We start from the raw sequence: 25887 nt of genomic DNA on the forward strand, positions 1-25887 counted from the left end.
CTTTGTGCATGTTTTGTTGCTTTGAATAGGAGACTTTGTCTTAAACTTTACGTGTCAGTTTCCAAAGGTTTGTTTTTGTTTTTTGAACAATATTTTCATTGATTGACACATATTAGTGATTTAGATGCATACAATAACAATAATTGACTTAGACAATAACATAATATATAGACAAACTGCTTTGTTTTTAGCTTAAAGAAGAGGCTCTGTTCACTGAAAAAGTGCCAGTCTAACATCCAAAATCAACGTTTGCCAGTAGGCTACAATATGTGAATGGAATTTTAATAGAGCTTGCTAATTGTAAAATATTGTTATTACCTGCTTTTCCTCATGGCATAACATGTAATAAAAATGAAAAACTAAAGGACGTCTGCATGACTGAACGCTTTGTTTACTAAATTATCTAAGGGGCGGGTCGTTTTTTGTTGTCCAGCTCTCTCATTGGCTACCGGGGTGATTGACTCGTGTTTTGCGCAGGCGCCGTGTACTAGGAAGCATCCAGGATGGCAGTTGTTTTCTCAATCTGAAAAAGGCTCCCGAAAGGTAAGCGGCTGTCTCCTCTCTCTCAGCATCAACACAGGCTCAATAAACTGGCTGTAACTTCTTCAGCAGTCGTAGATGTTAAACAGTCACAGCTTGCAGAGTTTCGTCAATTTCTAAGAATACTTTTGACTCGCTGTAACTTGAGCATCGTTTTATTGAGACAAGTCGTAGAGATGTTTCAGCGCTGAATTCGCTGTTAAACAAAACAAATCCTTAATGAAGTTCTGAACGGTTAAAATGGAGCTATAGCTTTTATAAAGTAGACGTGTGTCTAGTTTTAAAGCGTATACATGAGGCTAACAGTGGAGCAGAGGAGTGTTTCTTCTTGCTAGTGTTTGAGTTGTAGTGAGTTTCACTGACCAACACTGGATTGCGCCATACGATGACACCTTTGCGGAAGTTGTCTGACTATGTGGTTTATCTCTAGTTGTATGTGTAAGACGTGTAGCAGCACATGGGTCACTTCTAGGCTACTGAATAAAAATGTATTTAAAATGTATTTTACTTTATAAAAAAAATCCCAGTGGAAATTGCTGCTCTTAACAAGACCTTCACCAAATTTCCATTACCCCGGGGGACAGACTTTCTTAGTGCTGTCTGAATCAGTGATGATGACAGAGATGACATAATCATAAAATCTGATGTAACAGGCATGTATTTAGTGACCTGTGTGTGTGTGTGTGTGTGTGTGTGTGTGTGTGTGTGTGTGTTTGTGTGTGTGTGTGTGTGTGTGTGTGTGTGTGTGTGTGTGTCTGCTCGCTCGGAGGCAATGATCAGTAAAAGCCAAGACTGCTCTGTCCTCACACTTGGCTCTACACATTGCGAAAGTGTGTGAAGCATCCACCAACCAAATGCTTGTATAATATGCAAATGCTCACTAACCTTTGGACCAAAGGTTAATTTCGTATCCCGTGTGTGAATGACACACAGTAATGTGAATGTTGAGACAGTTAGTTTTTCAGCAACCATCTTGATAAAAGATTGAGCCTTATCTAAGGCATTTACTCAAGCAAAAGTGTCAAGAGATTTGCTAATTCACCATTCAGAACTTCATAAGAATTTTGTGTCATTTTAAACATCTTTGTTGTCACTTGTGATTGGATTTTTTCATTATTTCATAGACAAAATGATTAATTAATTAAAAAAATGTAATCTACAAAGTAATAAATAATGAAAACAGTTGTTAGTTGCAGCCCTGGTGTCAACGTCATCAATTTGAATTACTCTAATTCAAGGAGCGAACCTAAAGCCTAGAATGTGGCCAGTTTTGAGGGATAAGAGTAGGAATGCGTTTTATACTTAAGAAACAGTGCACTACAACAGATGAAAACATTTGGTCCTTTTCAGGTCTCCAGAATAACTTGACACTGGTTGCACTGGTGCAGCTAACCTTTTCATTTAAGTGCATCCAACTATAGCCTACGTTTTAACTGGAATTCTGAACATTATATAAATGATTGTAAACAGGAAGAGGGGTGCAGATAAATGTTTGTCTTCTGTTAAAGCACAGTACGCGCAACAACCAACCCCAATAGCCGAAATTGCTTAAAGAAAGTTACAAAATGCTGGTGTTTGAAGTGCTTGACGAACTCAAAAAGTTTAAACCTAGTCTGAAGACTATGATGTTTTCCCCTGTCTTACTTTGATACCGTATGTGTAGGATTTGCGAATTTGCTTTGTTTTTTTTGTTTTGTTTGTTAAAAAATACTTATTATTATCTTACCTGCTGAATATCGAGTGAACTGTGCGACCAATAAAAATGTTTAGCCACGTTTATAAAACAGTTATTAGCGCCTCCATCTTTCACCTCTGTCATTCTTCTCCTGCCCTACATTTTGTAATCTCTCTACCATTGTCTACTGTGGGCTTTTGTCCTTCCCGCTTTTTAAATAAAGCTGATCTGGCAGTTTCAGTCAAGTATCACTCTAAATCACATACAGATACAGAAACCTGACTGGGCGCCGAGAGAGGTGATTCGCATCAGAAGGCCATGAGCTACATGCTTATATTTTACATTTAGGCTGTTGGATCAGTCACATGATAGGTCAGAGTGGATTTTTGTTTGTTGGTTTGTTTTTACTACACAACAAGGCTGATCATCTACATCAACACTCTTTTGTTTTGAAATGTAGGGCCTACCTTTTTGTCAAGTCCTCATCCAAAGGCAGCACAGGCTGTGATATCCATCAAAATGTACAACTTATTTGCTTGAGTTCCTCCCAAGTCGGCTCAACTTTATGAAGGATTTTCCAGTGTTGGTAGAGCATGACCAGTGGAGAGTCACCCTCATCTCTGATGGCCCAGAGAGCTGTGGTCAAGCCCAGAAACTGTGTGGTCTCACAGTTTGTGTGTGTGCGTTTTCATGCCAAACGTGTTTGAATAGCCTGCCCAAGCCTTTCAGAAACTGCTGGTCTGGCTGTCATGTGCAGTGCAAGTGGGGAAGTATGAATTCAGTGTGACAGGAGTGTGTGCTTGTGAAATGGTGTGAGATAGAGGAAGCATCGGTGTGTGACTGAATATACTGGGACTCTCTCATGGATTGCTATATTTTGCGTACTAGCTCAGACCAGAGAGGAATCGAGGGCTGTCATCTCTGATGACCGCTGATCAAGTGGAGAGTCCTATTTAGCTTAGCAGTTGTAATCGTCCGCATGAGATTTTGTAGCTACAATTCCCTTGTCAAGGCTAACAAAATGTAGCCTTACATCTACAGACATGGGGGGGTTGAGTGGTCCTGGGCAGCTGAGAATCCTGGGGAATGGAGTTGACAGGTTCCTGGAGGTAAAGTTTCTTGAGACTGTTCCTGAGTTCCTGTGGTGGACAAAAAGCCTTTATTGTGGTGTTCTATGGCGGAAGGGAGGTCAAGGGAGAGCAGCCTGGTTGGGAGGGGACATCTGCATCCTTCAATGTGGGTAAGACATGAGATTGGTAATGTGGACTATGGACAGATGATGGTATAGATTCATTGTAAAGGTGTGTGGTCAGTCAGTCTTATGTTTTCAGATCCTAACAAAGTTTAACTTGCATGTTTTGTGGTGTTTTTCCTCAGGAATGTAAATTGGTTTAATGGCTATGTTGAGGCTCAGTTCAATGTGTAAGATCACGATACATCTTGTTTCTTCTGATCTGTTTGGTTACAAAGTTGTGTCAGCAAAAACAAAATATTAGAAACTTTGCAGAGCTGTGTAATTGATTTCTCTAACTTTATGTGTTTTAATTGGCTTTTTTTAAACCCAAAAATGGGAAATTCACATAAACTTAAACTGAAAGTCACCTCCCCTGGCCTGCTGTGTATAGACAGTTGTTTTTAGTTATTTGCACAATGAAAAATATTCACTTCAGGTTCTTTTTCATCTAAATTAAAATTGTGTGACTAGGTATTATGCTGTGATAGTATTTCTTGAAAGAAGCGCTGTCTAGACATGACATAATGAGGCCAGGTAGCATACTCGTCTTCAAACCCCACAAGACCGTATTGTTTTGTTAATGCAAGTTTAAACTAGGCCAAATGTGATGTTTACAGTCGCCTTTGGCAAAGTTTGACTTCTTGTCTTGACTCCCTAACGCCGTTGTTGTTGGACATGTTCTAAGCTGCTGAGTAAAAAAGGACACACAAAAATGTATATCATTTTATTGACCCTTTTTTTACAACCTCACTTTTAATGAACCGACTTTTGAAAATTAGCTAGAGTTTGTGTTGTTTTTGGTCTCAATTGGCTGTTGACATGATCAAGATCTGATTCTAAAGGTCAATATGGTTTGTCAAAACAATAGAAATATTTTCTTCACAATGTTTGATGTTCCTTGGCCTCTTGTGATATGTGAATCTTTTGCTGTAAATTGGGTTATATAATGTAGGAGCTCTGCTGACAGGCAAATGTGATTTATTAAGCTTTTTACATAATGTAGTATTTGTTTCACTTGCTTTCTTGAAAGCCATCTGCCTTTTAGTGTGGTTAATTGGATGGCCATTATAATGAGAAGCTGTAATTCTGTAATAGTAACTTTTATATTTACGATAAATAGACAACATTATTGATTGCTGCTGACATTGTGAACATAAAAGGACGCAGGCTCAAGCCGCAGACACCAGAAAACAGCGAATGCAGACGCTTTCTGTTCTCACTTCCTGTTTTGTTGTTTGCAGTCCCAAACCATGAATATTGTGGGCCAGTTGGCGGAGACAGTGTTTGTGACTGTGAAGGAGCTGTACCGTGGCCTGAACCCTGCCACTCTCACCGGTGGGATCGACGTCATTGTGGTGCGACAGCCTGATGGATCGTTCCAGTGTTCCCCCTTTCACGTCCGCTTTGGCAAGCTGGGTGTGCTACGCTCCAAGGAGAAAATTGTGAGTGTTTTCCTCTTGAACTACAACTCTACTCAGTTTTCTCTCTCTACTCTCTGGCTGTTCTTTGACACAAATGTGCACCATTGTGATTTTAGGTGGACATTGAGATAAATGGAGAATGCGTTGACTTGCACATGAAGCTGGGTGACAATGGAGAGGCTTTTTTTGTGGAGGAAAATGAAAACATGGAGGTAAGGTGACAAACATTTGTTGCCCATTGGCTTCCTGATATTGTCTGTAATCCATCATTCCAAACATTTCTTTTTTTCCCGTCAGTCCGAGGTCCCTGCTCATCTCTGCACCTCCCCGATTCCTCTTGAGGCCCCTGAGGAGATCGAGGAGACCGCTGAGGGATCCTTCGTCGCTGGGTCTGGCGCTCGCAGGAAGAAACGCCGTCGCAAGCGCATGCGTTCTGACAATCACCTGAGAGAAGAGGCCAGCTCGTCATCAGATGAGAGAGAAAGAGAGAAGGAGTGGGAGAGAGAAAGTGATCAGGCGGGACAGGAGAGTCCTATGAAAGAGCAGCCCATCACACCATTGCAACTCAGGTCAGTGATTTAAACAGAGAATTTTTTGGGGGATTTTTTTATGTGAACTGACCCTCTTAGTTTTCTGCAAAACAGAGTAATTTGTAACTTATTTTAGTGTAGTTTGGTAAATGTGCCACTGTATTTCAGCGTTATGGTTACCATTAAATTCACAATGAAGGACAGCTGCTGCCTGAGCAAAACCGCTGAAGCTGAAAACTGCATAGAGCTACATACTGCAGTGTTGATTCTCAGTGGGTTTGTCAGTACGAGCAACAGATGTACCGTTTGTTCTGTGGTTCAATGTCCACACCTTCAAAGTTAACACAGTAGTTAAAAAATGTCTTCTTGCGTGTTTTAAAGTAAATCAGTGTACTACTCGCTGTCTGAGGAGCCAAATGAGGAGCTGGGGGCCACACATCCACACTCAGACGGAGAGCAGTCGCCCTCGGAAAAGTAAGGAATCTTTACGATAAATATATTGATTTATATATTTGTCTGTACTGAGCAACCTCACTGAGTCACTGCCAGTTGACAAAGATGAAGTCATACTGATTTATTAAGTGGCTTCTTCTAAGTGGCCTTACATGAATCCATCTTTATCTTTATTTAGCAGTGTGTTCTTCAGCCGGCCGTCCTCTCCTAAGAGTGATTCTGAGCTTCTGGTTAAAACCCAAGAGTCATCTGGGCCTCAGATGGAGTGGAACTGGGGAGGTTTTCCAATGGTATGGCAACACACGTACACACACACAGATGTGGATGTGCTTTTACTTCCTGCTCATGCTGTATATTTGAGATTGTCCTGTTGACGCACTGTCTCAAACTTCCCTCTCATACCTCCTCCTCACAGCTGTGTCAATCAGAGAGGACACCAGTGGAGATGCAGCGCATCCCACCCTCCGGCAGTTCTCATTTTCGCACCATTGAGAGACAGGACTCCTTTGACATGAGCTATGGGCCTGTGATCAGCTGCGGCAGAGTGGGCAGTGTAACGGTGGTCAGGCCGCAACCCAGGACTCAGTCCCTTGACCTTGGTAGCCTCGCTAGGCAAACCACGCCTTTATCCATGGAGAAAAACTCTCACATTTCCCATTCCACCCCCAGTGACCTCTCCAAGTCATGTGCACCACCGACGAAAACTATCGAGGACTCAACACAGACACTTGAATGCAGATTAGGGGAAGAAGAGAACTCTTCTTCTTATTCAGCTAATCCAATAGATAGCACAGATTCTCTTGGTAGCCAAGAAACCACAAGGAGCGCTGAGCATATTAACACTGTGACAGACATAATTATCAACGGAAGCAAAAATAGCGTGGTCAGCGTGACAGAACCAAAGAACTCGCAAATACAGCTCATCAAAGAGAGCGAAGACTGCACAGTCACAGCAACAAGTTCAGGTAGTACAGACTTATCAAATCAGCAACAGCAGAGTGCCTCATCAGAGAGAAGTGAGCAGGGATCCACCGGCAGTGCCCCTGTCAGTGAGGGGGACAGTGGAATAGATCCCACTGAGGGAGCGGAGGAGGAGGGCGGACCTGAGGGGTCAGCAGGAGGCTCACTGACCCACAAAACTACGCTGAAAGCGGAAGGGAGAGACAGCGACTCCAGCTGTGCTGCTGCTGAGGGGTTGGCAAACTCTTCTGAGGCATCCTCCAAAGTGGAGCAACAGGACAAGAAGAAAGGTGAAGTGTTTCTTTTTGCATTCTTACACTTACGGTGTTTAAAGGACACGGATAATGCTCATTTTCAGGCTCCTAATTTTATTTTGAGTTACTACTAGATTAGCTTTACATGTGTTAGTGCATTTTTCTCATACTGTCAAGAGAGGAGCTCCTATCGGTGCAGACTTTTTAATTTTTTTACTTTAAGATCTTTTACATGCCGAGAGAACCTATATAAAACACTGAAGGAAAGGACAAAAGAGCATAATAGGTCTCCTTTAAAGTCTCATTTAAGACTTTGCATTAAAATAACTGTGTCATCGGTTTATGTTAGTGCTCATCAGTTGGGTTCATGTACCATTTTGTTTCAGGTAAACGTAATCACCATCTAGGACCAACAGATATTTACTTGGATGATCTGACCACTTTGGACCCTGAGGTGGCGGCACTCTACTTTCCCAAGAGGTAAAAAGACACGTAATAGATATTTTTGACAAAAAGTATTAAACCCCCACCTTGCAAATGACAACAGAAATCTGTGTATGGGTTTTAAACACTTACAGATGAATCAATTAAAAGGCAGTGATGTCACAAGCAGTCCACAGCGGTTGAGTTCCAATTGAAGTAACATAATAACCCAATGAGCATGCTGTGCTATCTTTTTTTAAATGCTCTTGATTTATTGTCTCTTTTTATCAATGCATTGTATATAAATCCAACATCATTAGCTTTAAATGGGGAAAAACAAAATAAATAAAATAAATTAATTCCTATCATATTATAAAATAATCACAATCATAATAAATAAAATAAGGGACAAGTAAGTACTTCCAGATCAAGAGATGCTTGCTGTGCCTTTTATGAAGGAATAACTGAGTGTCTCTTGTCCCTGCAGTGAGACAGAAGGAGCGTCTCAGCAGGGGGCGGAGCAGGGCTCCGGCTCAGGCAGCCAGTCCCCTCAGTCAGTTGGCAGCGGGGCCATGGACAGCGGTACTGAGTACCTGTCAGACTCCACCTCCTACAACATGGATGTCAGCATGTCCCTCTGTGGACAAGAGGGCGACACCAGCCAAATCACCAAAGGTAAGTGTGAGTGACTCTGTGCTCTGTGTCTGCAGTATGTACAAGTACACGAAGGAGTTCAGGTTCTCCCAGTGGAGTGAAACCATTTGTCATGTTATTGTCTTTAATCCAGAGAAGTTTATGGAGCACATTGTGACGTACCAGGACTTTGCCAACAATCCAGGAATCATTGAGGATCCGAGCCTCGTCATCTGCATCAACTCCAAGTAAGACATGAAATTAGATATTTGTTATTTACTTATACAGTTTGCAATACAAAACATTTGCTGTTTGACTGTTTATGTATTTAATTAAGAGGATGTTCTTACAGTAAATGGTCGTTTCAAACCAGTTCATGTCTATGATTGTTCATCATTTGACTCTCCTCTTTCACAGCTATTACAACTGGGCAGTGGCCGCTCCAATGGTCTTGTCAATGACAACTTTTCAGAAAAACCTACCAAAGGTATTTTAATGTTCTACACTAGACCTCAACAATGTTATTTAATCGGTTAATGTCCAGTTCCAAACATTAATAAAGCTTCTCTCAGAGTTTTTATTGATTCACAAGTCAACAGGTAAAGACAGAAAAGAGCGTAGTTATATGTCATATGTGAATATGATGACGGGACTAATAAAGTCATTGCCTTCTTTTTGTGTGTCTTATTTAGAGTACGGTAGAGCGGCTGGTAAAGGACAAGATGCCCAAAAAGTCCGGACGGTGGTGGTTCTCCTGGAGGAGAAGAGACATGGACAATAACCAGGTACATAATGGTTATTCACTGAGCTATGATGGTGTGTCAGCAAGAAAAGTTATGTTACGTGTTTGCACCTGCAATAATCCATCCATTGTTCTTAACAGGGTTTTTTTTCAGGTGTGGCTTTCTTTGCTAGATTTGGTTTTAATGCTCTGTCAATGGAAAACAGAGAGTTTAAAGTGATTAAAGGGTTAGACCAGAAGCAACTGGTCGCTGTGTGGTCTGTTTATAAAAACCTGCATCGCCCCTTGACATTTTTGTTGGATACCTGACAATGTAACCTTCTTGTTTTTTAGCAGAAGAACTCAAAGGATGAGCAAGAGGAGCTACTGCTGAGTGTTTCTTCCACAGTTAAGTAAGTCACTGCACCCCTCTTACAAATAATCTAACACAAGATAATAAACCTTGTAAATCCTCACATCTGTGTTCCAGTTGGAATCTGGGCGTTGTAATCGACAGCTGTTCTGCTGGTTTCTAATGTTTGAGTTTATTTGAGGACATTCAGACTTATTGCTTAAAAGATTAGAGTAGTTTTAGTCAATGCTGTAAATGTGCCAAAGGTTTGTTGTTTCTTTGTTTGATGTATAAATGAAAAAGACTTAAAGGAAGGTGTTAAATATAGCTGCAAGCAGCAGCAAAAGAGTTGTTTTGGTTTTTTTTAAAGGCAGACAGTATACTGTATTTTGTGTATCAATTGAAACTCTCATCACGTATTTTACCATTGCACCACCAGAGTGTGCCAAAGCTTTGTTTTCTCATTTTGATGCAGAATTTGATAAGATTATTATTCAAAAAATTGACTGTGACAGAAAAACATAATTCAAAAAGTAAATTGGACGTGTGCTGTTTCTCCAGAGCCACGTTAGATGACGTCGACAGTGACGAGACGGCGGGCCTCGGCCGAAAAGCTGTCCTTGCTCCCAGCCTATCAGCAGAGACCCTCAACGCCACTCAGTGTATCAACCAGATATACCGCAAATCACTGCGTTTGACCTCTGAACAGATCGTAAGAGAAACACACACATACACACATTCATACACCAACATGACGGATTTTACTCTGCTGCTATCTGATTACCTTGTGGCTTATGTTACTTTAGCTAACGCTGTCCTTTCTTGTGACCAGTTGCACTTAAACCTGCGTGAAGGAGCCAACAAGGTGGTGTTCAGTGTGACCACACAGTACCAAGGCACCTGTCGCTGTGAGGCTGCCATCTACCTGTGGAACTGGGACGATCGCGTCATCATATCAGACATAGACGGCACCATCACTAAGTAAAAACAACTGTGTTTCATTGCACATTATGGTGTATAAATGGTCAAATACACAAGTGGATGTAAAGACGGCATTGTGTGAACTCACATTGTGACGGTATCATGATTGGTCTTCACTGTCTGTCTCCTGCAGGTCTGATGCTCTGGGTCATATTCTGCCTCAGTTTGGAAAAGACTGGACACACAAAGGCATCGCCAAGCTCTACCACAAAATACACCAGTATGTCAATGTACTTTTTAGAAAAATATTATCAGCAGTCGAAGAGCAACAAACATTCATTTTAACCAGTTTCTTTCACTAAATGTTCACACGCATTATTCTCTTATTTTTTTTAACTGCAATTGACCAAATGTAAGTTCTTAATCCACACAGTGCATTGTGCTAATATGGTTGCTCCTCTCCTTGCAGAAATGGCTACAAGTTCCTGTATTGTTCAGCGCGGGCCATAGGTATGGCTGGCATCACTAAGGACTACCTGCAGTGGGTGAATGACAAAGGCACCGTCCTCCCTAAAGGCCCTGTACTGTTGGCTCCCAGCAGCCTCTTTTCGGCACTACACAGGTACAAATCCTACTATTGTAATACTTCACAGATTGTGTCCTACTAAGACAGATATCCATTTTGACCATGAACTATGTGTCCTGACCTGTGCAGGGAGGTTATTGAGAAGAAGCCGGAGGTTTTTAAAATCGCCTGTCTGAGTGACATCAGGGACCTGTTCAACCCAAAGAGGCGGCCCTTCTACGCAGCCTTTGGCAACAGGACTAACGTAAGCAATTCTGCCGTCTGGCTCCTAATACAGCAAAAGCCTTCGGTAATGAGTGTATTGTTAGTCAAGGTTTTCCAAGTTGCATATTTGGCAGTGATTATAGCCTCTGGATTTGAACATAATCACAAGAGAGCAGAGAAAAAAAGACCACTCCCATGTATCTGTTAATATTTTTACCTGGCATTCATTTAATGTGCACCTGCAGGTAGAAATGAGGCAGGAGAAATGTAGAAGTACAGTCTGGCTGACATCTGGGTATAAAGTAAATACCGGCTTAATGATTGACTATAGATTAGTGCTGCAACAGCCTAGCAATCTTTTAAGTGTACATAGATACTGCAAAGGTTAAAGTGACACTGAAGCAAGTCTGTGTAACTCTATTGTTCTGCTGTCCTCAATTTTTCAGGATGCATACGCCTATAAGCAGGTCGGGGTGCCTGACACCCGGTTATTCACCGTCAACCCGAAAGGAGAGCTCATCCAGGAGAAGACGAAAGGGAACAAGTCCTCGTAAGTGTGCATACACGACTTGACTCGACAGACTTTATTGAGTTTTAGTGGTTTAGTTCACTTCTGATATTTCACGTGTGTGCATATGTTTATTACTTGGATTGTGAGTCAGTTTTGTGTGTGTTCTGCAGGTACAGCCACCTCAGTGAGTTGGTGGAACATTTCTTCCCCATGCTGTCTGTCGAGGGCAGCACGTCCTCTGCTTTTGACTGTCCTGAGTACAGCAGCTTCTCCTACTGGAAGGAGCCTCTGCCAGAACTGGACCTGGCTGAACTACTGTAGACACGCCCACAAAGATTTACCAAAAGCTGCACACAAACACACACACACACACACACACACACACACTCAAGCACATATACTCTTATCTTGGTTTTCCAGTGGATTTCCAAAGGATTTCTCCCAGCATGCCTGAATGTTGCCTTTAATAGACCTGCCGACTGTCGTGCCTGTTTTACGAGACACTGAATAAACTGGAACAGAGAGAGGCGACTGTCCAGTCTTCCAAAGACAGAGCCAAATGAATTAATCAAAACACATGGACTCTACATTTCAAAGATAACTGTATAAAACATTATGCATCATTTAAGCTCAGTTCTCTCACACTGCCTGACTGTTTACACAATATTTTGCCATTTTTATGTGAAAATCTGAAATTGAACATGACACAACTGGACAAATATGCCTTGGACTGTTTCAGCTTTTTGTTAATGTGTGAACCAGCATCATTCCAAAATCTGAAGCTAAACAGTGTTAGGGTATGATAACACATTTCGGCTCAGAAAACACTTACCAAAAAACACATTTGTGTAGAAGTTGAGCTGTGTTGGATGTCAAAACTGCCTGTTTTCTCTGACTGATCTGGAAATATTCTGTTTATTGCTTGAAGCTCAAACAGACCCACACACACACACACACACACACACACACACACACACACACACACACACACACAGCTACATGACAAACATGTTATCGTTTGTGTTTTGTTAACACCAGGGAATATCTTTGGACCTGAGTGTCATGGGGAGGGTTCTTATAGCTACATGTACCAAGCCTCCAAATACGGTGTGAGAATGTATTTAAAACACTTTGTTTCATTTAAGTCTGTTTCACCCTAACAACAATGGGATAACTTGCCGTTTTTGTCAAGTGTTTTCTAATTGCATTTGGCTCATCTGACCTGAGTCAGAAGTCTTTGAAGCTCTGGATGGGATCTGCTGGATCACACCTGCAGAGTTAGAGCTGGTTCTAAGGGACAGTAGCATTATGTTTGGCAATATAAAGCTAATCTGATCATTTTGAAACTACAACATGCACATTTATACTTCCTTAAGGTGCGACACTACCGAGTTTAGAAATGTTTGTACTCTACATGACCGCACAGGCGGCTCAGACTGGCGGTGTCGTGTAAACAGACCTTGGAGGGAGGATTCACGGTAGTTTGGCGCTGTGCCTTTCTGATATAATGACACTTGTATTTATTATTTTTGCATATCTTTCATCATCCAGCTGTGTGTGGATGCATTGGAGCTGGTGATTTTGCTGTTACTTTTTAAATTTAATGTATAGGAATATAAATTAATTTAAAATGCAACGCTGCCTGTTTTCTTTCTTTTAATGTGAAATAATAGATTTTTCTGTCAGTGTGTACATCTATACATATACATATATTTCAAATTGAGATGACTGCATAGTTGTTTTTATGCCTTTTTACAATATAATGTTCAGTATATGTGTGCAATAAAAGGAAATATAATCATAACAAAAAAATATGTCAGTAGACCATTTCTGACCACATTAAACAGTGGGGCAGAGGGTAAAGGTTGAGAAACACACACACACACGGAGTCAGGGTGATACTTGCTGCTCAGGCGGGATTAGTGAGTCGACGTGAAGGTGTTGTGTTTATGAAAGGCGTAGAGGGATCTGACCGATGATCTCTGCGTCAGTGCGTTTTATTGACTGACACCTGAACAGGGAAGACTCCGCACAAGGCAGCCCTGTTGTTATAGGTAAGTGTTTTTAAGCTTTTGCCTTTGAAAACAAGACTGATCGTCTACATTTAGTTGTTTGTGAAGATTTCAGCGTCTTCACCTGCTCCGACAGTGCGCACGAAGTGATGCGCAAAGGCGCATGGATAGTAATGTTTGCCTCGTTGTTCTTTAAGGAAGTAAAGTGGAGTTAATTGAAATTGAACATAGTCCCTGCAGCAGAATGAGGCTAACAATGCGAGTGTGCGTTATTAAACAACAGAAAGAAAAGAGACTTGGGGATGTGGCCACATGGAGATCTGCTCGCTGGAAATCGAAACTTATCGAACGACTCAGCAGAATGAGTGACAGTGGACGAGGCGGAAACATTGAAGACTGAGGCTGTTTATATGATCAGACCCTGTTCTTGACCATTCATGGTCATTTTCCATCAAAGTTTCACATTTACAACAGATCATATTTAATGAAACCTTGTTCTTGCTTGTGTATTTTTTAAATAACTTTACCTGCAGACATATGGTTTCTTTGTGCTGTGCTGAGTCATCCATGTTGGGGTTAGTAACTTCCTCAGTTTGTTTCCCCCCCAAGACATTATTAAGGGCGATTATCTCTAAGTGAGGACACTTAAGTTGTGTTCACAGTATTTTTTGTGGCGATTAAAAATGAAAAAAATACAGTTAAGAAGTAACATTTGATAAATGTTTTTTCTTTTACATATATTGGATATTTTATACATATTTCTATATTGACATTTGATTACTTTTAGGCCAGAACATTTAACATAATAAAAAAGAATAAAATAAAAATACACTGCAAATGATTTAAAACAAATTGTATTTTGTGTCTTAGTATAATTTTAGGTTTTCTATAGTGACCCTGATGCTACATACTTAAAGTCATTTGCCTCCATATGCCCTTTAAACAGTAATATTTATCAACTCATTACACAGAAAGTTTTCCCTTTACACACAGTCAAATAAGTTCCCCAAGTGTATATCAGAATCACATTTACCGACAGGTAGGTTATCATATACTATATATTTGCCTTGCTGTTTTGGTGCAAGGCAAGTAGCTGGTGGTCCAGACTGGAAGCTCAGAGCACTGGGGAAGTGTACCAGGACAGGCTGGGGTTAGCTGATTAGCATGATAACATCAGTCGATATCTCTGCAACATAATAAATAGACGGCATAACTTTCAAACTTTATTTCTTCCTGTTCTGTCAACACAGTGAGTCATGTGGAGGAGACTTTACATTATTGTAACCTGTGGTGACTGAGGAGATGAATAAGATCTATCTATCTAGAACTATGCATATTTCTTAAGTCTTACATCCAGTTGTTTGTTTTTCCAGCGTCTGCCACCATGTCTGAGAGTGAGACTGACACGAACATCCCCATAAAGGATCATCCGAAAGCTTTGGCTTTGGACCTGACTTGCCCCATCTGCTTGGGTCTCTTCTCTGAGCCGGTGTCTCTTCCCTGTGGTCACATCTACTGCTTTGCCTGCCTTCAGACCATGGGAGAAGGCCTGGACCAACACAGCTGCCCCGAGTGCCAGGTTGAGTACAGTGGCATCGAAGCCCTTGTGAAAGTCAACTCCACTGCAAACCGTCTTGACGTCGACCACCTAACGATCAAGAGTGATGATGGATCCACAGAACAACACTTTGCTTTGGATCAAGAACGAGGAAAGGGCAAGATGGCAATGGATCAACCTAAATTCAGACTGGCATCTCAAGTCACAGAGTTGAGCCTCAAGTTGGAGATGGCAGAGAGTGTGCTGAGCAAAGAGAAGGGCCGGGACTTAGAGGTGACCACCGCTAATGGTCAGCTGAGAGAGAAAGCATCCAAACTGTTGGAGCAGATCAAAGATCTGTCGCAGAGCTACAGCGCACAGGTGATGCAGCTGATCGAAGAAGAGCTCAGTCCAGGTGAGGCCTGTGTGGCCAGTCGAGTCAGTCAAGCTTCTGAGGTGACTAAGCAGCTGAGACAAGCCATGCTTAGAGCAGAGTCCCTCCTGACCGAAGATGATGAGACTGAATTTAGTGACGAGCTTCAGAGTCTACAACCACACATCGAGGAGTTAATGTCCAAGCCTGTGGAAGAAGAGGAAGACTACGTTGAATCAAAAATCAACCCCCTGCGAGCCTGTTCCAAGCTGGAACAAATGAGCACAGAGCTGAGGGAGAGAATTGGAGATATCCAGCGTTCCCTTCGAAACACCCTCAACCCTTCAGAGGTGACCTTTGACCCAGAGACAGCCCATCCCAACCTCATCCTCTCAGAGGACTTGAAGACTGTGACTTTCAGTGCTGTCAAACAGCCCTACCCGTCATCCCCTCAAAGGTTCACCAACTTCCTCCAGGTCCTCAGCACCCAGAGCTTCTTTGAAGGCGATCATTGCTGGGAGGTGGAGCTCGAAGGCTCTCCATGGATCATCGGTGTGTGCTACAGTGGGAAGCTAGCACGCAGCGGGCTGCCCTCCGCTCTGGAGAGCAGCCGGAGCTCCTGGTGTCTGATGTGGTTCAACAACCTGCTGACAGCCTTTGAGCAGAGCCACAGTGTGCCGCTGAAGAGGACCACAGTGTCCCGCAGGCTAGAGATCAGACTGAGTTTCAAGACCCACAGGCTGAGCTTCTACAGCATCAGCCCTGTCAGCGGGAAGACTCATGTGTACACATTTAAGGCTAACCTGACTGAACCAGTTCACATGGCCTACAGGATGATGTCAGGGCACCCCAAAGCACGTGTCACTGTTTATTCATAACTGAAGAATTTCCCTCTAAGCTAGGAATCCAAAGTTAGGATGTAATAGACCCTGTCCTAGATTTAAAATAATAACCAACGTTGTTAGGTCTGTATGGCAAAGACATAAACTACGTCCGCATTTTCCACAGCAGTGTTTTATGTGGGAGAGAGGAGCTTCTGCTGGCGTGCACTTTGGCCTTTATAACTTTCAAGATCTTTTGCATACACAAGAACATATATATATATATATATGAAACACTGAAGGAAGAAATAAAAATGGAAAAGCATAATAGGTCTCCTTTAATAACTGCATACTCTCAGCAGTAGAAAGTAAAGTAAAAAAGAGCAAATAATGGTAAGGTTATATTTTTAAAAGCTAATTTGAGACTTGAGATGTATGGTATAAGAATGTAAAGTGTTTCGTTGTGTTATGATAGAAGACAGACTGGTTTCCTCATTCCTCAGGCAACTTGTTCCAAAGAGTTCAGGAATTCTGACTGCACGTCCTCATCACCTTTTGGATGCTCTATGTTGCTGAAACGTGTGCTCAATTGCAGTGCTCAAATGATATATTAACAAATGTCATCATCATTTTTTGTTATTTACTGAAGGATAATAAACAGTGTGATGCATAGTGCAAGCTGTAAAGGTTAAAACAAAGCAATATTTTGTTTTATGATGTATTTCCATTTCCAAATCACCAATAAAATCCTTACAGAATTATAAATGTATATCCCAAGCCTCATAATATATTACTTCATTTTCATATTATTACACTGTAGGAGATGTTACTCACTTGTAATGTGTATTTAACTCACAGCCTGCCTCTTTAAGAGGCTTAAAAAAAATCCCATGCCTAGCAGGCATCTCGCGAGACTTGCGTCGCTTGTTTGGTGAGAGTGTCAGCTGACCTCACTGGGAAAATTTGTCAACGAAACTATCAAGTACAGTCATGTCCCGTATCGGCGATCAATTTATTGATCGATTACAGCGTGTGAAGCGTGTCCTTGAGCCGTGTTATTTCTAAATCCATTGACAGCAGTTATACCCTTGAATCTGAGTCTACTGAATCGGTAAGATATTTTTTATGTTTACCAGCCGAAGCTGTCGTTACGTTGAGTCGGCACTTGCACTAGTATCGCGTTTGTTTTGATGCTAACATGAGCCAGTAAGCTGATAAGCAGTGGTATGTTAATAAGCAAGCTATAGCGTTACACGCCGTTAGCATCGTCGGGATTAGTGTATGTGCATCTAACGGGAGCTCGGAGAAAATCGTTTAGATTTACAGAGAGCGCAGCCTCCGTCCGCAGCTAGCAAAGTGTAAGTAGCAGCGTTAGCTAACGTCCGAAATCCCCCTTTAACGCTAACTGGAAGTATCATCATAAACCTTACTCAGAAGTCGTACAGTAAGCCGACTAGCGTTATGAGGATTAGCTGCTCATTATTATCGTTAATTAACTCCAGTAAGGGTGGTCTTGAGTTGAGACGAACCCCTTTTCACTTATTTTGTTAACTCTAACCAAGTTAGGCACCGTGTCTTGACAATTTGCCAACTGTTGAGTAGGCGTGAGTCAATGCTAACGAGATTAGAGTCGTTTTAACCGACGTTACCGTTTAACTGTAAATTTAACGCTAGCCTTCACCTGGCTGCTATACCAGCCAGTCTCGTTACATAACAAGTTAATGTTTATGTCCAAGCTGTGGCAGGTGCCTGTCTGGTACAGCGACCCAACAGCTGTACACCTCCTCAAGTGTTGAACCACTGTCGTGCTGACCGCAGCAGCAGCGGGTTTGTTTTGCTCATATGACCTGTGAATTGAACATTAACCTCCTTCAAAAAGAGTGACAAGGCAGATGGCTGCCTCGGCTGATGTGAGTGATCACTTTCAGTCACTATCTGACATGCTGTGCTTTTCTTTCCTCAGGGTCCGACACCATGCTAGCCACAGTGACTGCTGTGGTTAGGTTTGCTCAATACAATGGCAGTGTTTCACCTTCACCCTTGGAGAACACATCAGCATTCCCAACCTGGCAACCTGACACTGAAGCCAACATCACCAAGCCTCACAAATGTCTACAAGTTCTGTACGAGGACATCGGAGACTCCAGGTATTTGGTGGCATGTTGTAGATTTGAAACCGTTCAAAATAAATATCCTCTTGACAAAATAACACAATAACAATAACATAGTGTTTTAGAAGGTTCACATTTGTTTCTCTGTGTCAGGGTGCGGTTCTGGGACATTTTGCTGCTTGTGCCTAATGTGGCCTTCTTCGTATTCCTGATGTGGAAGCTGCCCTCAGCAAGGGCGAAGATTCGACTCACCTCTAGCCCCATCTTTGTCACCTTTTACTTGCTGGTAGGTCACAAACTACAGAAACACATAAAAAAGAATAGAAGACATAGTCATTGTATAAAAGAACTATGTGTTTGCAGCAATCCTGTTCGTTAATCTAGATACAGCATTCAAATATATTATCTAAAGCTTGACGTCTTGATACACCGTATGTCAGCCCATGACTTAAGATTAATCTTGTGGTCAGGAGATTTCCCTGTTTTATTGATCCCCCTAAAACTGTAGGGAAATTTCACCTTGTTGTTAACTTTCACTTTTGTCTAACAGCAAACACAAGTGACCTTGCCAGGCTTGCAACCGAGTTTCTTTCTTGTTTATTGTTCTGCTTTATAATCTGTTCCTTCTTGGAGGAAGATGCTTTATCTCTGTTTCCAAAATGTACTGCATCTGTCACCTGACAACAAAGAGGAGAACATATCTTGGCTCAGTTTTTAAAATTGTTGTTATCAGCTATGCTTTCCCCCATATTCTACCCTAGGACCTGTTTTTATTGTGTACAGAGGACTGTTTTATATGGTCAAACATGTTTTGGACTTTGTTTCTCAGGTGTTTGTTGTAGCAGCAGTTGGGATCACCCGGGCCGTTGTATCCATGACTGTCAGTGCGTCCAGTGCTGCCACCATCATAGACAAAGTAAGGAAGTTGTTAAAGCACGTGTAACATGTCTTGAACACAAGAGGACAGTAACTCAATTAAAATTAAACGCTTAGCTACTCTGTGATGAATAGTCTGCCCCACCACTACCAAAATGTAAAACACATTATTGGAACAGGCACAGTAAGAGGTAATTAATGTTTTATACCGGTCTGCATTATCAATTAGAATCTTGTAAAAAATGTTTTACATTTTTTTTTTTTTCATCTCAAAGTCTTAAGCTGTTAAATATGCCAGACATCAAAAACGTTTCTGATTTAACCATCAGCAAAGTAGGGAAGCCCCGAGAGGCCAATGAGAAAAACAAAAAAAATCTGGTGATACATTTTCTAAGTCGGATCTGTTTTGTTTTCTCCTCCTATGACTCCTCCTATTTTACGTGGTTGAAAATAGTTTGGGTGTCTTTGAGTTACAAGTGTAAAATTGTTGTGGATTTTTTAAATTTCTATTGCAGCTTTGCATCATAAATACTTCTCTCCTGAAGAAGCAGTCACCATATCCTCTCACTGAAGTCTCTTTTATTAAATATCCAAAACGGCTGATATGAGCTTCAGCATGACTTTATTGAGCTTTCATGTCTAAAAGAAAAGGCATGGCTGACATTCCTCACATACCAGACAGATCCCTATGGAGTTAGCAGTGATGGACCCACTGTTCCCATTGCACACTGTCATGGCTGCTCTGTTGAAGGGAAAAAAACCCCAAATGATTATAAAACGCTCTGGAATGTGACCTGACCGGGAAAGTTTTGCTTATGTTCTGAGTCAATATGTGTTACAACACAGCCGATCCCTTCTGTCACAGTGGCTGCTCATGATGTTTGTTGTCTCTTTAGGTGCTCTGGGAAATCACCCGCTTCTTCTTGCTGGCTATTGAGCTCAGTGTTATCATCCTGGGACTGGCTTTCGGTTAGTTTGCTCTACTGGTTTCAGTTCTCATTAACTGTATATGTGAACTAGTGTTCTGTTTCTGTCTCTTTTCACATGACACGTCTGTTCCAGATGCTCCATTTATAATTATCCTTTTCAGCCCTGAATCTAATTATGAATGTAACTGTAAGGCTTTTGTTTCTGTTAAGCCTCTTTCTTTATTCATCCATCAGGCCACTTGGAGAGCAAGTCCAGTATAAAGCGTGTGCTGGCCATTACTGCTGTGCTGGCTCTGGGCTACTCTATCACACAGGTATTGACAGATAATAAGAGGTTTTAAATAATGTCAAAAACTTCACTTAACATCACACAGCAGGACATTTTTGTTAAATTGTTACTCTGCGTGCATTTGAAATAAATGCAACATTGTTCCAGGGCACACTAGAGATCCTGTATCCAGACAGTCACCTGTCTGCTGAGGACTTCAACATCTACGGTCACGGAGGACGGCACTTCTGGTTGGCCAGCTCCTGCTTCTTCTTCCTGGTCAGTAGTTTGTAACCACGCAGCAGCACGAGAAATAAAATACAACTCATACTTGACAAATGCCTGAAAGGTAAGGTTGTTTTTTGTTTTTTACAGGTGTACTCTTTGATTGTGATTTTGCCTAAAACTCCAGTGAGGGAGAGGATATCTCTTCCATGTGAGTAACAACAAAGATCAGAAATACGACTTGAGAGGTCAAAAGATTTGCATTATTTATCATGAACGGTAAATAGATATCCATGAGGATGTGTTTGCACTTAGTAACGTGCCTTTTACCGCTGCATGATGCCATCGAATTAAACATTTATCCTCTGTTGTCCATTAATCTTTGTTTCCTTCCCTTTTCCAGCTAAGAGGAGTTTCTATGTGTATGCTGCCATCCTGTCTCTACTGAACCTTGTCCAGGGCCTGGGCAGCGCTCTGCTATGTGCTGGCATCATAGAAGGACTCTGGTTAGTATAATACTTTGGAGTATTTGTACTGAATAAATTGAGCTTTTATGAGTATTGCAGGAAGAAAGATTGAAAGATAAGTTGTGTGGATTGTTTGGCTTCAAAGCATCTTTGGCTATAAACCATTGGATTTTTGCAGCACAAGCTCTTAAGATAATGTCCTGCGTGCGGAGCTGGGTCGCTGTTTTTAAATCTTGTTGTAATTGAGTTTGTTGGCTGGGTTGCAACAAGGGGGATGACTCACTGTTTTGGTGGATCCTCTTAAGTTCATTGGAGATTAGGCAAGAGGATGAGAACATAACAGATGTTGTTCTTTTGGTAGAAACCTGTTGACTGTCTGATGCTGATGATATCCATATGTCCTCGAACCTTTTAACTGGACTGTTTACACATTACTGAATCTTTGCTTTATTTTGTCTTCTCTGAAACAGCTGTGTGGATGTCACCACCTTCCTGTACTTCTCCGCCTTTGCCCCGCTCATTTATGTCACATTCCTCAAGGGCTTCTTTGGGTTTGTAAAAATAATTATTTCAAATATAACAAAATAGTTGCAATTAGGACAGTTGACTATGTTTCTTCCTTCGTTTCAAGACTTTCTTCTTTCCTACAGTTCAGAGCCCAAGATCCTGTTCTCCTACAAGTCACAGGTGGACGAGCCTGATGAAAGCGACGTCCACCTTCCCCCAACTGTCGCTACAACCATCGGCCGCAAGGAGCTGACCGACCAGGGCCTGTACTACTCCTCCACCCAGATCGATGGCTCTGGTCCCGGCAGCTCTCGTATGGTCGGAGCACACCTGGACGACGTTGCATCCGGACCCTATGGGTCCAGCAGCATCAACAGCATCGAAGCGGACCGCTGGAGACCTATCAACGTGTGAACGGAAGAAGAGAGATGGTCATACAGCTGGACTTTTAATGTTGTACGTGTTTAGGGTGTTGGGCAGGGTGGCGATCAGAGGGGAAGAAAAGCAGAACAAACTAGTTGGACACCAAGAAAATGTAATCTTGGTCTTGCTTTGATGCCAGAATAAGTTAACAAATGGACACTTAAGGACGGACCTTTGCTAGCCAATTATCTGGAGGACTGTGAATTTAGCAACTGCTTTTTGTAACACTGTTGCCAGAGTGCACTGCTGCTGTAGCTCCTACACTATGAGTGCTTTCCCTCATTGTGGCCCCGACAGACTCTGTATTGATTCTCCAGGCTCTTAAATTTGGGAGCCTACAGACTTCTCTCCGCACATTTTCTGTCGTTCCAGCATCATGCATCAGCTGCTAAATCCTCAATGATGGTGACGTTTTAACCCCGTTTTACAAACCCACATCTTTAAAATCTAACGTTCTTCTGAAGACAAAATCTTCATACATTCCCACTAAAAGCTTTGAGTAACAGCATCTCAGCTGACTTTGTGATCTGCTGCCTTGTATTAGATTTGTGACTCAGCCGGCTAATCCTTTTTTTGTTTTACCGAATCACCGTGCCTCTCCACACAGGGCAAGGGACTAGTGCTATTTCATTTTGATAGGTGTACGTTGTCCTCTGAAATAGGTGCTGTCCCCCCTGTGAATAAGTGTAAGGTGTTAGCTTGATGTGTGTCACTGCAATATGATACAGAAAATCAGTAACTCCTAAATACAGGCATTGCTTTCATGTTAAAGATGACAAAACCATTTGTTAGATGCAAGAACAAATCTACAAATTGCGTCTCAGAAGCTAATTCCTCCTTTTTATTTATTTTGTGCTTTTGCTTTAATTTCTTATACCTGATTAATCATTCCTGCTACTGAAGGCACATTTGTTAGCTTCATAGTCATTAAAGGATGTGATGTTACGTACGTGATTGGAACAACAAATGTGCTAAAACCTTCTTTGTGTATTCCAAATTAGACATGCCCTCATTTCATATCAGTGTATCTAATTCAGCTTTGCTTGCTGAGTCTTTTTCCCCCTGTCTTCAGAGTTTCCACAAATGTTAATACAAGTGGTAAAATAAGACTATAAACTCTATTACTCAATTTTATGGTGTCAAATCATCGTATTGATGCAGCTTCATTAAAAAGATATTAACTTTAAATTCCTGCCGAGCAAAAGAGGTGCAGATATGGGTATTTTTAAGGCTGTGTTAAGCCAAAAACTGCTGGACTGTGGCAGAGCAAATTGTCCATTCTGATCAGTGTTGGGTTTGAATTATTTGATCCTTGGTTCAACTCATCAGTTCTTGTCATACCTCCTGATATTACAATTTAGTGTTTTTAAACCACCTCGCATCACACCTTGTATGTGAGCTTCCCCTGAAACTGCTATATGCTTGGTATGAATGGGTTACTGTATTTAAGCTAGCAGTATTCACCGATAGTGGTAATTTGTATGCAAAATATACAGAATTACATTTATTTTTTCATCATTTTAAAGCAACAAGAGTAAATAAGAAAGTTGTGTATTTCCAAGAAGTTGCAGTATTTGCCTGATTCTTGAAATATATTATAATCCAGTGGTGATCGCTGCTGTATCACTTGGAGTTAGAATAGTGATTGGGAAATCAGTTTGCTGTTTGACAGAAGTTCACGAGGTACATCGTCGAGGAATAGAAGTCCGCTCTTGATACACAAGATGTTTGATGTTGAAATCATTCTGCAAATGATCTGTAAATTGCCTTTTTATTTAAGTGCATTGATTGTAAAATATTCAGCCCATATTAATGCAATGTATTGAACATTCCATGACCTGCAGAATAAACCCTGGACTCTGTCATCTGTGTGTTTGGGGGAAGGGGAAGGACACCACACAGGGGCTGATTCAGGCCACTCAGTGCATAAAGTCGTGGGAGGACTCCCCTCTGTGGTTCCTTGAGGTAACTACACCGTGGGAAAGAGCTTTTTTTCTACATATTTCATCCACATGTCCTAATGTGTTGATGACGCGACTGTCTGTCCTTCCTCGTGCTTCCTTGTTTGCTTGTCTTAAGAGTTCCAGACAGTTGGAACTACAATTCCCATCTACCCCACAGTCGATATCAAATACACGACCACGAGCTATTATTGGGTCTGGATTATTTCATCCAACGAATGAGCTTTGAGGATACTGCAGCGCCAGAATGACCTTTATTGAAGTGTTTTAGCCACCGGTCGCTGTGGCGGCGACTCTCTCATTAATGTCTCCCTGTCCGGACACCAGACAGGGTTTTTACTATTATTTATAAGCAGGTGGGAACAAGACAGCTGGTTTAAGAATGGGAGGTAACAGCAGCACGACTAGGAAAGTGTCATTCGGACTGGACGAAGACGAGAAGGTCACTGTAATAGAAGGAGTGAAGGTAGATATAAAGCAACTTATCGTCTTATTTGTACAATTCAGAGCCAAAGCTTGACTGATAGTATTAGACAGGAATAACGACTAGCTTAAAGCTAAATAACGGTTAGCTACTGCGGTGGGGGCGCTCAGAGCCTGACAGGTCCCGTGTCCTCAAATGACCCCCTCTCCCCCCGTAATGCCAAGTTAGCGTTACTTTATTTGAGTAGGTTACACTTACTAAAGCATGATGAATTACGACATGGAGCCAGTTATTAACTGTCAATAAAGAGGATATTTAAGCGGCCATAACGCAGTGCAGCGATAATGTGCTCGCTAAGTTTCCACAGCGTAACGTCTGAGTCACATTCAAGGGTAAACATTAACATTAGCTTCATTAACATTACTGTAACGTTAGTCTGTAAATTTAATGATTTAGTGACGTAAACGTTTCGAAACATAGACGGTTTCACTTTCATAATCTGCAGTTGTGTCCCATCTGAACCTGCAGACTGTACAGTAGGAGCAAGTGTGCATGTGTTAGCTAGTTCATACAGGCAGACAGCTAGGCTGCTCTTACTATACAGCTAGCTAGGTCATGATGGGGTCAGGCTGCTTTTGACTTGCTCAGTGGCACTTCAGCAGGCTGCATGATGGCCCACTGAGCCTTATAATCTGCTGTTTTCCAAGACACTGTTTTGTATGCTCACCGAGGGTGCGTTTGTGTGTGTGTGTTTATGCTAAGTAAAAACCCAAACTGTTCATTTTTTAACTCTCACTTTATGATCCAGCTTTCAGAGGATGTGCTCCGGCGGATGAGGGACTCTGAGGAGTCTGACAGCCCCAAGCCACCTCCATCAGACAGTCACAAACCAACATCAAGTAAGTCCCGGTCAAAAGCATTTCCTTTCTCACAGGGGTCCCACTGGGAGGGCCACTGTGTCCTCATACTGTCCTCATACAGCGACTGATGAGAACAGTATCAGGATAAAGGTCTCTGTTCTACAGCTGTGTGACTTATTCAGATTTATTATACACTCATTCTAAAAAGGATATAGTATAGTGAACAAAGTGTGTTATTTATGTGCTCAAATTCATTAAAATATTTACACATCTCAAATATTAATGTAATTTAAGTTGCATTTAGCTGTTACTTAATAAATGGGTCAACATGAGAGGCAGTGGTTTGTAAGAGAGACCTATTTGTAACTTCACACCTCCAGGTAATGTGATTGGTGAGACTTTAACCCTTTATGTACGGGTAACCATTTGTTGCTCTTACTAACCTGTTCCTCAAACTGCTAATAGTATTGATATTTATCACATTTTATTTTCAGGTCCAAAACCAACAGGACCCTCCACTACAGAAATACAAGAAGAAATTCGCAAAAAGTAAGTGCTCATACCATCAGGGTCACTGTCCCTTTCTGTTGTTATGCACCCATATTTGGTGAAAGACCTGCTGGCGAAAGTTTGAATATAATGTATTGCGATGCATTAAAATTGGCTCACTTGGAA

General features: G+C 41.7%; 4 protein-coding genes across 8 annotated transcripts in view; all 4 read left to right on the plus strand.

Moving 5' to 3' along the window:
- The first annotated feature begins 494 nt into the window (after window positions 1–494).
- Window positions 495–12392, plus strand: LOC311254584 (phosphatidate phosphatase LPIN2). 3 transcript variants are annotated; one of them, XM_084348441.1, is made up of 20 exons: window positions 495–543; window positions 4691–4891; window positions 4987–5082; window positions 5168–5439; window positions 5782–5874; window positions 6032–6143; window positions 6269–7103; window positions 7454–7547; window positions 7978–8165; window positions 8278–8371; window positions 8541–8610; window positions 8816–8908; window positions 9199–9257; window positions 9758–9908; window positions 10029–10177; window positions 10311–10397; window positions 10587–10739; window positions 10833–10947; window positions 11354–11457; window positions 11589–12392. In XM_084348441.1, exons 2-20 carry the CDS (start codon window positions 4700–4702, stop codon window positions 11737–11739), a joined length of 3108 nt encoding a protein of 1035 aa, XP_084204567.1. In that variant the 5' UTR covers window positions 495–543; window positions 4691–4699; the 3' UTR covers window positions 11740–12392. The 3 variants fall into 3 exon arrangements, with proteins under 3 accessions (XP_084204567.1, XP_084204566.1, XP_084204565.1); XM_084348440.1 differs by lacking the exon at window positions 495–543 and adding an exon at window positions 3379–3455 and having other exon boundaries at window positions 9202–9257; XM_084348439.1 differs by lacking the exon at window positions 495–543 and adding an exon at window positions 3380–3455.
- A 966-nt stretch (window positions 12393–13358) lies between these two features.
- Window positions 13359–16920, plus strand: trim107 (tripartite motif containing 107). The gene is made up of 2 exons (XM_084347873.1): window positions 13359–13472; window positions 14804–16920. Exon 2 carries the CDS (start codon window positions 14815–14817, stop codon window positions 16216–16218), a length of 1404 nt encoding a protein of 467 aa, XP_084203999.1. The 5' UTR covers window positions 13359–13472; window positions 14804–14814; the 3' UTR covers window positions 16219–16920.
- A 186-nt stretch (window positions 16921–17106) lies between these two features.
- tpra1 (transmembrane protein, adipocyte asscociated 1) lies at window positions 17107–23829 on the plus strand. Its single transcript, XM_084348044.1, has 11 exons — window positions 17107–17272; window positions 18125–18308; window positions 18426–18558; window positions 19102–19188; window positions 20045–20117; window positions 20312–20391; window positions 20514–20624; window positions 20721–20781; window positions 20974–21076; window positions 21508–21588; window positions 21688–23829. Exons 2-11 carry the CDS (start codon window positions 18136–18138, stop codon window positions 21956–21958), a joined length of 1173 nt encoding a protein of 390 aa, XP_084204170.1. The 5' UTR covers window positions 17107–17272; window positions 18125–18135; the 3' UTR covers window positions 21959–23829.
- Window positions 23830–24090: 261 nt separating this feature from the next.
- Window positions 24091–25887, plus strand: part of chchd6b (coiled-coil-helix-coiled-coil-helix domain containing 6b) — a 55152-nt gene continuing 53355 nt past the window's right edge. Inside the window, exons 1-3 of one of the 3 annotated variants that reach the window (XM_084348045.1) lie at window positions 24091–24394; window positions 25161–25251; window positions 25707–25761. In XM_084348045.1, coding sequence (XP_084204171.1) covers window positions 24311–24394; window positions 25161–25251; window positions 25707–25761 — 230 coding nt within the window. In that variant the 5' untranslated portion in view covers window positions 24091–24310. The remainder of the gene's footprint in view (window positions 24395–25160; window positions 25252–25706; window positions 25762–25887) is intronic. The other 2 variants (XM_084348046.1, XM_084348047.1) reach the window with 2 other exon arrangements.

The sequence above is a fragment of the Pagrus pagrus genome, assembly GCF_965226575.1.
Source record: "Pagrus pagrus genome assembly, chromosome: 3".
Lineage (NCBI taxonomy): Eukaryota > Metazoa > Chordata > Actinopteri > Spariformes > Sparidae > Pagrus > Pagrus pagrus.

Bases quoted from the DNA above. Each gene is read 5' to 3' on its own strand.
- LOC311254584 (XM_084348439.1), top strand. From the start codon at position 3,390: ATGGCGGAAGGGAGGTCAAGGGAGAGCAGCCTGGTTGGGAGGGGACAT. The intron at 4,892-4,986 runs GTGAGTGTTTTC...TTGTGATTTTAG, and splicing joins TACGCTCCAAGGAGAAAATT to GTGGACATTGAGATAAATGG. The intron at 10,178-10,310 runs GTAAAAACAACT...TGTCTCCTGCAG, and splicing joins ATAGACGGCACCATCACTAA to GTCTGATGCTCTGGGTCATA.
- trim107 (XM_084347873.1), top strand. From the start codon at position 14,815: ATGTCTGAGAGTGAGACTGACACGAACATCCCCATAAAGGATCATCCG.
- tpra1 (XM_084348044.1), top strand. From the start codon at position 18,136: ATGCTAGCCACAGTGACTGCTGTGGTTAGGTTTGCTCAATACAATGGC. The intron at 19,189-20,044 runs GTAAGGAAGTTG...TTGTCTCTTTAG, and splicing joins CTGCCACCATCATAGACAAA to GTGCTCTGGGAAATCACCCG. The intron at 20,392-20,513 runs GTATTGACAGAT...ACATTGTTCCAG, and splicing joins TGGGCTACTCTATCACACAG to GGCACACTAGAGATCCTGTA.